Source organism: Lutra lutra, chromosome 4 (assembly GCF_902655055.1).
Source record: "Lutra lutra chromosome 4, mLutLut1.2, whole genome shotgun sequence".
Classification (NCBI taxonomy): domain Eukaryota; kingdom Metazoa; phylum Chordata; class Mammalia; order Carnivora; family Mustelidae; genus Lutra; species Lutra lutra.
In genome coordinates this window covers 36,365,320-36,378,494 of record NC_062281.1, presented here as the reverse complement: position 1 = coordinate 36,378,494, position 13,175 = coordinate 36,365,320, and the positions used below count along the sequence as shown (strand labels likewise).

The 13,175-nt window shown below is 41.6% G+C and overlaps 1 protein-coding gene across 6 annotated transcripts in view; it reads left to right on the top strand.

The window, feature by feature from the left end:
- GRHL2 (grainyhead like transcription factor 2) overlaps positions 1-13,175 on the top strand; it is a 162,206-nt gene that overhangs the window by 91,675 nt on the left and 57,356 nt on the right. For all 6 annotated transcript variants that reach the window (XM_047725823.1, XM_047725822.1, XM_047725818.1 and 3 more), the window contains exon 8: positions 8,186-8,280. In XM_047725823.1, the coding sequence (XP_047581779.1) occupies positions 8,186-8,280 (95 nt within the window). The remainder of the gene's footprint in view (positions 1-8,185; positions 8,281-13,175) is intronic.

Here is a 13,175-nt window from a genome sequence, read left to right as displayed (position 1 = left end):
GGATAGTTATAATTTACCAAGCACGTGAAGCTTAATTAAGGTGAAGGAATTAAGCGTTCCTTTGACGGCGTTCCAGAATCACACTCACACACACAGAAGAGACTCAACCTCCAAGTCTGAGTTGAAAAACCCGTGAACAGACCACCGATTATATACCAAAAGTACAAGAATAAGACAGCAAAAGGATGCACCATCATGGTTTCCATAACAATTAAAATAGAGTTGAATCCCATAATTTCTCTGCAGTGCGTAACTTGCCAGAAACGTGTGGAAAGCACTGCTCATTCGCCCGTGCTAAGTGGCCCTTCCCTGGGACACCGCAGTCCGTCATCTCTCTTCCTCATACCTCCTATTTTCTCAAAAGGGCCAACTTTTTGAACTTTCAATCTTCACGGTGCCTTCAGGATATGGAGACGCTTTCTTTGCTTCCTCTCCACAGTAGCACCCAACCCTGCCCTGCTCTGTCAAGGAATTTGTGATGGTCCCAGGATGTGCACTCATGGAACTTCTCGTAGGTTCTTCCTACGATGTGCTGTGATTTTTCCCTACCAGGTGTTCATATCTGGGGATAATTTATTATTTAATCTGCAAGATAAATACAGGCAGTGATGAATAGTATGACCTTTAGCAGCAGACAGACCCGGATGCAAATGACAGGCTGGCCAGGTACCAGCCACGTGATTTTCTACAAGCCACTGAACTGCCCTCTAGGACAAGCATGCTAACACCTACCTCACAGAGATGAGGTCATGTTGGTAAAAGACTTGGTACAGGCTTGGCCCTCAGTAAGCTCTTGGTTTATGAGTATTTGCATTTTAATGTCACGAGATGATAATATCTGTATGCAAAGCAGTGGATGTTTCAGGATGGGATTCCGGGCATGAGTGCAAGCAGACATCTTGGAGCAAGTGGTACTCTGGGCTCACCATGTAGCTAACTGTGTGGTTTGTGTCCACCGGAGGGGAAATCTTTGAAGAACAGTCTGTCACATGGATTTCATCGATAACTGATAATGGACCTCAATGACAGATGTCTCAGACTTTAAGACTGTATGTGGACTGAATCAGGTACACCTGGAGGATCCAGTCATTCCCGTCTGCTGTAGAGCAGTGCTACCCAAAGTGTAGACCCCAGACCAGCAGCATCGGGACCATCTGGGAGCTAACTGTTAGAATTGTGTTAGAACGACACATTCTTTGCCACATCCCAGACCCACTGAATCATAATCTCAGAGAGTGAGCCCAGACCCCTACATTTTATCAGAGCCCTCCAGGTGATTCTGATGTACCCCAGCATTTGAGAAGCACTGAATGCTTGTACACACACAAGCCTGTATACTTTGGGAATCCAGAAATACTCATTCTGCATCTTTGGGGAGTCTCCGAACAGGCCCTAGAGAACGTGTATGGCTTTGCATTCCCATACACGTCACTTTGATATTCCAAGGACACACACAGCCTTAGAGAGGACCCAGAAAAGTTTGATTGTCACCAACCACATGACTTCAACAGTGAGATAAACTTCATTCTTTTTCATTAGATAGATTCCCATTTCTTTCATGGTTTCATTCTTTTTTGATGCTTCGGGTTGTATACTTTAGGGTTCTTCTGTGTATAAATTACTAAGAATAATAAAAACTATCTTTTTAAAAAAGATTTTATTTATTTATTTGACAGACAGAGATCACAAGTAGGCAGAAAGGCAGGCAGAGGGAGAGGAGGAAGCAGGTTCCCTGCTGAGCAGAGAGCCCGATGTGGGGCCTGATCGCAGGACCCTGGGACCATGACCTGAGCCGAAGGCAGAGGCTTTAACCCACTGAGCCACCCAAGTGCCCTGAAGAACTAACTTTAAAACTCAGATTAAATTGGCATACATTTTTTTGACACCTGTTTTAGCCAATTATAATATTGCTCCATGATGCTGAATTTTGGAAACATCTAAGTCATTTTCCTATTTATAGCCTCATTCTCACTAAGATGTTAGTATTCTTTGGATATTTACAAACCATGGTACAAAACATGTAGTTTTTATGTTGCCTTGTCATCTTTTAGGGGGAAAAATCCATTTAAAATGTAATATGTTCATAATTAAGTGCTTTATGATTTATTTATTTATTATTGATTGGGGTGATTACTTTTCAGCTGTGGTGGCTCTCATGCAAGAATAAAGCCAGACACTCAAGTCACCTGACTTGTAGTCATAGAAGGGAATCCCAAGTGCAGGAGGTTGAATGGTGACCTTCAGAAGTGATCTATGTCCTAACTCCCAGAACCTGTAAATAGGACCTGATTTGGGAAAAAGGTTTTTAGAAATGTGATTACATTAAGGTTCTCAAGATGATACCATCCTGGATTCGGGTGAACCCTAAACCCAATGACAAATCCTTAAGAGAGAAGAGAAGAGGGGAACAGACACAGAGACACAGAAGGGAACACCATGTGAAGACAGAGGCAGAGATTAGAGGGATGGGTGTGTAGGTCAAGGGACACTACGGATCACCAACAGCTGCCTGAAGCTAGGAGAGAGGCATGGAGCCTATCAACTTGCAGAGCCTCCAGAAGGAACCAACACTGTCAACACCTTGATTTGGAATGTGTGGCTTCCAGAACTGTGAGAGAATAAATTGCTCTTGTTTTAAATTACCAGGTTTGTAGTAGTTTGTTATGGCAACCCTAGGAAACGAAGCTTATTACAACAGCTCATCACAGTTCATTTTACTAGTTGAGTGACTATCAGCATTTACAAAATTTGGGTTTGGAAAACTTTCTTGAGGAAATAAGTTAAGGAAGGCTTAACAGCAGGCTCCTGGATTTCTGTTTCTATACCATGAGTCATAAGCCTTTAAGCCAGCATTAACACACTTTTCAGAAATGGGAGATATATCTATTAGCATTTTATTCATTGGACAATAAAGTGTGTGGACAAAGTAACATCAGTGTGTAGGAGCTGTTTAGTTTTCAAAGACTTTCATAGTTATAAATGATAGCAGAGCTATTTACCATTTGTAGGAATGGCTTAGAGACTAAAGATGAGCAGATATTTCTTATTTTGCCTAAGGTTAAGGAAGAAGGTGTGGGGCACTTGGGTGGCTCAGTCAGTTAAGCGTCTGCCTTCTGCTCAGGTCATGATCCTCAGGTCCTGGGATGGAGCCCCATGTCCTTGCCCCATCCCCGCCCCCCCGCCCCACTGCTTGTTCTCTCTCTCTCTCGCTCTCTCTCTCGTTCTCTCGCTCTTTCTCACTCTCAAATAAATAAAATCTTTAAAAAAAGAAAAGGAAAATCTGTGTCATCAGTCTCTTAGTTATATTTTTGGTTTAGAATGCTCATGGATACATTCATTCATTCACTATTCACTTACCCATTTATTCAGCGAATGTATGGAGAGCATTTTATCTGTATGATATTAAGCACTGAAAAAAAAAAGCAGTATTTAAGAGTGAATAGCTAATGGAAAATGCTGGTGATAAACCAGTAAACAAATAAATAAAATATTGGCACATGGTATAAAGGAAATCAACAAGCCTTTCCAGTCTTTTTGGTTTTGTTTTGTTTCATTACTGGCATAAAAAAGCTTATTAAACTTAATTGTGTTGTTCATTTATTTATTTGTCTACTTATTTATTTTCTCTCTCCTAGTGGACTATAAAAGCCACATGATGAGGGACCTAGTCTTGTTTCCTGCTGTTTCCCCAGTGTAAGGACACTGCCTGGCACATAGCAGACACACAGTACATATTTGTTCAATACATTTTCTGATGAAGTGAATATGATAGAAACTGACAGAGGCCCTGTGCCAGATGAGGGGACCTGGAAAGCATTGTGTTTGTATTTGTATTTGTAATGCATTTGTTTTTAAAATCTTTGGTCAAAGTGTGTGACCAAACCGCTTTGGTTTATCTTTATTTCTAAATATGAATGACATTTGCTTTTTTTTTTTTTTTAAGGATTATTCAATTATTTAATTGACAGAGAGACAGATCACAAGTAGGCAGAGAGAGAGGGGGAAGCAGGCTCCCTGCTGAGCAGAAAGCCCGATGGGGGGGGCGGGGGTGGGGCTCGATCCCAGGTCCCTCAGACCATGACCTGAGCCGAAGGCAGAGGCTTAACCCACTGAGCCACCCAGGCTCCCCTGACATTTGTTTTTTAAATTTACAATTGACCTAAAGCTATTTTAAAAATGCATATTAAAAACTTATTTAGGGGCGCCTGGGTGGCTCAGTGGGTTAAAGCCTCTTCCTTCCGCTCAGGTCATGATCCCAGGGTTCTGGGATCAAGCCCCATATCCGGCTCTCTGCTCAGCACTGAGCCTGCTTCCTCTCTCTCTCTGCCTGCCTCTCTGCCTACTTGTGATCTCTGTCTGTCAAATAGATGAATAAAAATCTTAAAAAAAAAAAATTTATTTAAAAGCTGTTGAACTGCTTATTGAAAACTACAAGACTGTCTTTTAAAACAAATAGGTATAAAGAATTAGGGAATCACTTCCTTTAAATTCTGCAGTCCACTTCTCCCTTCAGAATTTTAAGAGATTGGCTGGCCTGCTGAAAGCACAGATTTGCATTTAAATCATCCTAAATAAAGTCATAAAGCCTATTCTAAATTTGTAAGATTGTTTTCCTTTGCTTTCTATTTTAACTCTTAGCTTTAGATATTTACTTTAAAATCAATAAGAAAATTTAAATACTGTAAGAGAAAAATGAGCAGAGGATCGAACAAGAAGCTGTTGTGATAAATGAATAAATTTTTAAAACAGAGAAAGAATATAAAAAACACAAAGAGCCAGGGAGTAAAGGAAAGTCTGTTCTACCTCTTTTGCAATTAGGGAATTGAAAATTAAAATAATGAAGTACCACATGTTGCATATCATTTTGGAAAAAAACGGTTTGGGGAAACAGGAACTCATGCACTGTTATTGTGAATATGTATTGTTTCAACCTTTCCAGGAGCAATTTGACAAAATGAATTAAAAGCCTTAAACATACATTTGCCTTTTGACCTGTTAATTTCACTTCTGAGAATATATCTTAATGAAATAATGAAGTATGTGTGAATATTTAGCCGTAAAGATAATTAAATGAAGTACTCTTTAAGGTAGCAAAGTATTAGACATCATTTAAGTTACCAACAAGAGCAAAATAAAGTCATGGCACTTTTAAAATGCAATATAATTGTATTTGGCAAGTATAAGTATTGTCTACAAGTTTCTTTATTGACTTGGAAAGATGCTAAGGAAGTATTAAAGGGGAAAAAAGTAAATTAAAAGTAATTTTTATAAAAAAATTAAAAATAATTTTTCCAACATTGTGTAAAAGTACATATTTTGGAGAAAGGGAGATAGAGACTGAGGTAGGAAAGACATGAAGTCTATGCATGGATGTGTTTTTAGTGCTTGTTTGTGGATGAGTAGATTGTCTAACTATGGCGAATCCACAGGCTTTTGTATTATAATGTGTATGCTTTATTTGAAGTGTAAAGATACATAATTTTGCTTTAAAGTTTCCTTGGGTGCTAAGTCAAGCAGAGAGAGTCAATTATCATATGGTTTCACTTATTTGTGGAGCATAACAAATAGCATGGAGGACAAGGGGAGATGGAGAGGAGAAGGGAGTTGAGGGAAATTGGAAGGGGAGGTGAACCATGAGAGACTATGGACTCTGAAAAACGATCTGAGAATTTTGAAGGGGTGGGGGGTGGGAGGTTGGGGGCACCAGGTGGTGGGTATTGTAGAGGGCACGGATTGCATGGAGCACTGGGTGTGGTGCAAAAATAATGAATACTGTTATGCTGAAAAAAAATAAAAAAATTAAAGTTTCCTTGGGTGAACCAGTAGAAACGTGGACAGAAGCCATGAACAGGCAGTTTATATAAACAGACACCTGGTTAGCTATCTTGGATGTGAAGAGATGCTTGAACTAACAAGTGAAAGAAGAAATGCAAATATTACGTCAATAGGATATCACTTTGTATCCATTGGATTGGCCAAAAAAAAAAAAAAAAATTTTTTTTTTTTTTGGTGAGAAAAAGGACAAATAGAATTCTGATAGACTCTCTGTTGGTACAACTCATTCTTGGGAATGGGTCTAGAGGGCCATTCTGGAGAGCACATTAAGTGGGTTTTTTATGGGATTAGCCATCACTCCAGGTCCTGGGAATGAGAAAACCAAATCAACCTGACTTTATTTTATTATGAGTTAACGTGGATATGTTATTATTATGGACTTTGCTTTATTATTATTTATATCATGGATAGAAAAAGCAGATAGGAGTACTACTTCTCTTAACCTAATTCATACAAGCACAGTGAGGTGTATTACTAAAAGAAAGTAGTTAAAATCTTGATAATGGATCCAATGAACTTAGATTTTATAATAAACAAGGAAGAAATGGATTAAAATGATCAGATCTGTGAACTTGAGGAAGGCAGATTCCAGAATGGCCCAGCATTAATATAACTTCTTCAAGCCTCAAGAAGCCACCTGCCCTGGAGTGACACAGCAGCCTAGAAGGACACAGCTTGAAGAAATGACCATTGGGCCAGAACTATGTCAGATTTTGTAGACAATGACCACTGTATACATCCTGGAAGTCAGAATACCTGGCTCCTGTCCTAGCTCAGCAAGAAAAACATTCAGAAAGATTTTATAAACAAAAAGACCTCCAGGGATCATTAGAATTGAGTCTTCCTCTGGCCCCCACTGTGGGGCTGGAGTGTGAAGGGCACAGAGACGTGTCCAGGCCTGATTGTGAAGAACGTGAGAGGTCATGGTGTTAAGTTTTAGTCTCATAAAAAAAAATTACAAAAAGCACGTCATCTGAGTTTCATTTTAGAAAAATAACGATGGGAGCTTTGAGAGAAAGAACGTTTCTGATTACGTGACCACATTGTGAATGAACTGGACCTCAAAGGAAAGCAGATGGTCTGTACACCATGATGCCAGCCAGGCAGGACATGGCCAATGTTCATGTAGTACAGAATCGAGGTGGGCCAAAAGTTGGGGGGAAATCCAGATGGTAAGCATAAGCTAAAACACGCCAGACGTAGTGAGGATTAAAACTCTGAAATATCATATCCAGACCTTAATGCCGGGTAAGGTAGTGACAGTGGAGACCATGAAAAGTAAGGCAGTGTAGTCTGTGTACCAGAAAGCTGGAGACCACCGAAGGGTCCGTATCTACAGAGAGGGGGTAAGTAACTAGTGGCCGATGGTTACCATGGAATTCTTTGCAGCTGGTGTTAGAACTAAGCATGCACCAGCAATGTGATTAGATCTGAAGAAGTTCATAGCTAGAGTTCCCAGATAAAATATAAATAAAAATAAAAAACAAATTATATATAAAATAAATTATATATAAAAATATAAATAAAAAATAAAAATTAAATTTGAATTATTGACAAACAACAGGTACCTTATAAGGATAAATATATCCCAAATCATGGCTAAATCTGGCCACTCTAGCCATTTCACAAACACAGTTGCTGAAAATAAAAGCTATGCACACAGGCAAATCAACCCAACTTATTTTCTAAGAATATATAGCAAACACATTGACAGCTGTTGTGTTTGTGGGAGAAGAGAGTGGGGATACAAATGAATACATAAATATTACATAAACAAAGACACAAAAGAAGAGAGGGCTTTGAATGGACACTTGGTGATAGTAAGCTGAGTGTGATGAACTCAGCTCTGATCTGCCTAAGTCTAAGAGGAAGTGATAACCGTTTGCCTGCGCTCTCCCGGAATTTCTTCTCCGAAGTTCTGCTGACACTGCCCTGCTGACACTGCCCGGCTGATAAGCAGCTTATTCTGTTCTGCAGAGCAATCCCTGTGGAATACTCTGGCACTGGCAGCAAAATTAAGCCCTGGGAAAGTGAACAGGTGAGGGAGTGGGCAGGTGGTATAAGATTCAGGAGGGGAAAAAATTAATAATTTCATAAACCTCGTAAAAAAAAAATGAAACCAATAGATCTTCTTAGGAACATTGCTTCAGCTAGATTTTCCTTTTCTAATAGAGGAACATTCTTATAGGGTAACTATTAGTAAAAGAATGTCAGCAAGCACCAATCCTTAACTGTTGTCAGGAGTCACTGCGAGAGTAGGCAAATTCTCCCCACTGGCAAATGACAGTTCAGTCCATGTCACCGAGTCACCCTTACTTTCTTAAAGCCTTTTCCTTTTTTAATGTTACAGCTGATTACAAGGAGAGCTTTAATACGATTGGAAACATCGAGGAGATTGCGTATAACGCTGTTTCCTTCACCTGGGACGTGAATGAAGAGGCGAAGGTGAGTGGGAAAATAGTATTGATTCATTTCTCGTGCCTTTTGAATAATGCCACCATTCCCTGCAGGTGTTTCTTTCACAAAAGTCTCTGTAAGTAGGGGAAGACCTGTTAACTCGAGCCAGGAGAAAAGGAACTGAACCTCTTACCTTTCTCTCGAAGTTACGTACATTCAGTTTTGTGCAGTTAAATTGCCTTTCGGGGGTAAGGGAGAAAATGGGCGTGTGTGTGTTTCGCTGTGGCCTCCTGTAGGACGGGCCAAGCTGCATGTCCCTCCCAAATCCTCTAGCTCCCCATGCTTCATTTTAGCATGTGGGCTGGCAAGGCTGGGCCGGAAGACCTTTTTCAACTACACTGCAGGTTCCCCCAAACAGCTGTGATTGCTGCTTTCTCCAGAGGCAGGAAAGTGTTCAGAACTATCGTCTCCATGGGTAAGTGACTGGGCAGGCCTCTGGCCCCATGAGTCCTTCCAAGCATACTGTGGTTGAGGGAGAGGTACAGAAAGGCCTCTGATCTGCACTCCCTGCAGTATAGCTACCACTATGACCTTGAGCCAAGTCTTCCATGCTGACTGCTTTAGCTTTTCCCATTTTTCTCTGGTGCCAGTATGGTTAGAAAGGGTGGTAGTAAAATCTCTAGCTAGTTGTGCGCTGAGGACAGATGTCCACTACCACACTGATTTGGGTATAAAAAGTAAGACTTGCTGATACTCAGATTTGCTTTCCAGACACATCTCTGATTTTATGAAAACTACTGACTTTCTCCTCATACTCCATCCTCTGTGTTCTTGAGCTTCTGACCTTTGATCTTTGTTTTTCACTTAAGAGAAGGTTCCAGAAACCTAAGCTTATTTTCTGCCTCAGTTATGTACCATGAAGGAGGGTGTTAGAAGACTCTGTCTTCAAACTAATGAAAAGGTCAATGTAAACAGTTCCCTTCAATGCTTCATTGTCTGCCAGCAGGGGTAAGGCTGGGTGAGAAAGGAAACTGGATGGGAGTTTGTGGGCATGAGTTATGGAAGAAGAAGAATTGCACAGTGTCTCATTTCACTCAGGTATGAAACAATGTGAGCAAAACTGGCTTTAGGCCCAAGAAAGGTGACCCAAATGGGTAAGCGGCAATAGAGTGCCAGAACAGCCTGGAGAGTGTTCCAGTGGCTCAGTGCATGCAAGGAAGGAAGTAGGCCTTGAAATGGGTGGGAGTTCAGGTCCCACACAGAACTGTAGGGGAAGTTTGTCTCTGTGATCCACTCTGCCTCCATTTACAGTTCCTTGTGCAAACCTTGTGCTCCCTTTTCATGCCCCACTCTGTCAGAGGCTAGATGACTGGGCTAGATAATGAAAGGCTGTCTGTGCAATGACACCGTGGGGCGGGGGCTGGAGTCCTTAGTTAACCATCTGACCTCCCTGGGCTTCAGTTCCCTCCCTACACATACAAGTACAACACTGATCCAGTTGTCTTGGCTGCACCATGCGTTGTGCTGGGGTTACGATGGGTGAAGATCTGGTGCTTGGGAAGGAAGGACAGGGCATCCAGTTACCCTCCAGCAGTGTGAGGGGCCAGACACAGGCCCACTGCACTGGGGGGAGCACAGGGCTTGGGTGGGATCTTATCATTGAAAGTGTCTTGTCACTGTAAACCAGGCCATAAATGAGAGCTGCCGTCATAGCCCCAGTTTTGATCATCGGGTTGTCTGTGACAATGAGTGCCTGGGAGTGAATGTGTCTGTGGAGGCCTTTCACAGAAAATGCCTCGCCAGAAGGGACAGCTGAAATGATGGAAGCTCATGGTGTGGTGAACCAGCAAGGTAGTCACGCTGGGGTTGAACTGACCTTTCTTTTAAACCAGTTCAGACAATGGGCGCCTGGGTGGCTCAGTGGGTTAAGCCTCTGCCTTCGGCTTGGACCATGATCCCAGAGTCCTGGGATCGAGCCCCACATCGAGCCCCACATCGGGCTGTCTGCTCAGCAGGGATCCTGCTTCCTCCCTCTCTCTCTGCCTGCCTGTCTGCCTACTTGTGATCTCTGTCTGTCAAATAAATAAGTAAAATCTTAAAAAAAAAAACAAAAAAACACACCAGTTCAGGCAATAGTGCTCATTTCCCACAGATAGAAGCTCACTTCTTTCCTTATGTGTAGTTGTGCCCATGTGTTGTTCCAGGCTGACAAGTTTAAGCCCACATAGACTTTGACAAATGGCAGTGGGGAATACTTTATATTGCTTATTGGGGCAAAATTTGTTTGTTTAATATATATTTTTAGCGACCGTTACTTGGTTGTGCAGTTGTATGCAGTCTGGGTTTATCAATAAGTAATAAAAAAATAATAACTACTGGAAGGATATTTTTTAAAAGAAAAACATAAAAGTCAAATTCACTTCATTAAGGAGGCAAGAATATTTTTTTTGTTCAACCTGTAGACCCTAAGGTATTTCTTTAAAATATTATTGATTCTGGGGTACCTCGTGGCCCAGTTGGGTAAGTGACCGACTGTTGATTTCTGCTCAGGTCATGATCTCAGGATTGTGAGATTGAGCCCCATGGCAGGCTTTATGTTTGGTGGGGCGTCTTCTTGAGATTCTTTTCATCTGCCCCTCCCCCTGCTAGCACGCTTGTGTGCACACACACACACACACACACACACACACTCTCTCTCTCTCTCTCTCTCAAAATGAGTGAATAATTTTTTTAAAAAATAACATAAAGTATTATTGTTTTTAAAATAAGCAGATTGCAAAAACCAAAGTTGTGTGGTTGTTGAGGAAACAGTTTCAACAAAGCAAGAGGTAAAATCTTGCCTCCCACAGAAGAGTTGTGATTTTCATAACATGGACTTCTCAGGAGCTGTTGTGCTTCTCTTCAAGTTCCTATTTGTAACATCCACAGAGAAATCTTCTGTGGGTTTTGAGGCTGGGGCTCCATTCAGTGTCCCATGTTATTTTGGTTTACATGGCCAGAGGACACAAAATTAAGATCTACAGCTTTTTCATGTGGCCCAAAGAATGCGTGTGTGTGTGTGTGTGTGTGTGTGTGTGTGTATCATGCATTTATGTTTATATTTCAATTTAAAAATTTTTTGCCCAATAATCAGGGGATTCGGGTTTTTTATCTAGACTTTCAGATTCTTTTGGATAATGAAAGATTCTGGCATCCATGAGCCCAAGTGTTTGCAAGGCTACCGAGTGGCTCTTGTGAGGTAGTAGCTGTTCTTTTTAATACTTTTTTAGTCTTTCCCATTCTGGAGCTTTCCTTACCTGGGCCCCAAGGACATCTGAGTTTTTAATGCCTCAACCACACCCCCTCGAAAACTGAATGTGCAGTTTACATCTTCACTGGTTGTCAGAGTTGGGGAAAGTAGTGACTCAATGGAGGGTGATACGGTATGTCAGAGAGGAGTGGGCCAGGAGCTCCCCCAGCATTCTCTGGTTCCTTGGGCCAGGCTTCTGGCCGCAGGCCAGAGGTCGACTTGTGCTGGCACTGTTGAGAGAGTTGCTGTGGCCTGTTGAATGCCCGCGATGGAGGTAAATATTCTTTTCTTTTAAAGATTTTATTTATTTATTTGAGAGAGAGAGAGAGAGAGAATATAAGAGAGAGAGCATGAATGGAGAAAGGTCAGCAGGAGAAGCAGACTCCCTGTCGAGCAGGGAACTGGATGCGGGACTCGATCCCGGGACTCCAGGATCATGACCTGAGCCGAAGGCAGTCGCTTAACCAACTGAGCCACCCAGGCGCCCCGATGGTGGTAAATCTTGATCTTTGAAGATGTTTAAAGGAAAACATCAGAAATCACTTGGGTACAAGTATAAATACATATCAACAAGTTGGATAACACCACTCCATGGATAAAAATGAGATTTCTCTCACACAAGACCGGCTTTAATGACAGCAGTGTCAGAAGAAACACAAGAAATGTACTTTGAGTCACAGCAGCATCTGAGAAAACCATATGTTTTCCTATGGTAGTAGCTATGTTAAAGGATAGCTTTTATTTGGAGATTTAAGGTTTGGTACATTCATTTAAATAAAACAGTCTGGTATTTGGTAGTCTTACCACACATGTATAATTAAGACCCGATGATAAAGGTTTATGGCTTTTTCTAAGGCATGGTTCCTACTTCTTTCCTTTGTTGCCACCTTACATTGTATTTCTACTCTCCTTTAGCGTGAATAGAAGAAAGGAAACGTTGTGGAATTCTAATCGTTTAATTTATCTATGGGGAAAAGTTGGGCTAGGGAAGGTGTTAATACTGTTAGTTAAAATGAAGTCTGAGAATTAACTCCAGATTCCCAGTCTCGATCTCAGCCTGGTTCTGGCAGAATGATCAGTGTTCTTGTACTCAGAACCGGTTTTGCTGGTTGTGCCACAGTGTCCCTCTGTGCAGTGACATAAGCAGCAGAGATAGTCTTCAACCGGACATTGTTTTCCCCTCGGGGTCTATGCAGTCTGGAAGCTCATGTAACCTGAGCTGGTGTCCCTGGGTCCCGGGGAACAACTCAGTTGATACCTGGGTGGGTGAGGGTCTCTTTGTCCGCACTGTCACAGATTGGGAATGGAGGACAGGGTGATATAGAAGAAACTGCCCTAAAATGAAGTTCAGGCAGTCGGGGACCTGTCGTAGCCCTGGAAGAGTGGCTTTGGAACTTTCTCTTCCTGAGCTTCGGTTTCCTCAAGGGCAGATAGCAGAAAGGGGAACGAGGAAGGATTGACACAGTATTAAGGTTCAGTCCATATGATTCTAATGGGAAGATCACAGTGCTACATTCTTTCATGGGACTCCCGTTTACAAGGTCATTTCAATTCATTTTTTTTCCCCCTTAGCCAAACATTGGTATCTACAAAGTAGATTTGTTGCTCACTAATCCCCAGGATGAGGAATTCCCATGCAAGACCCTATTGAATT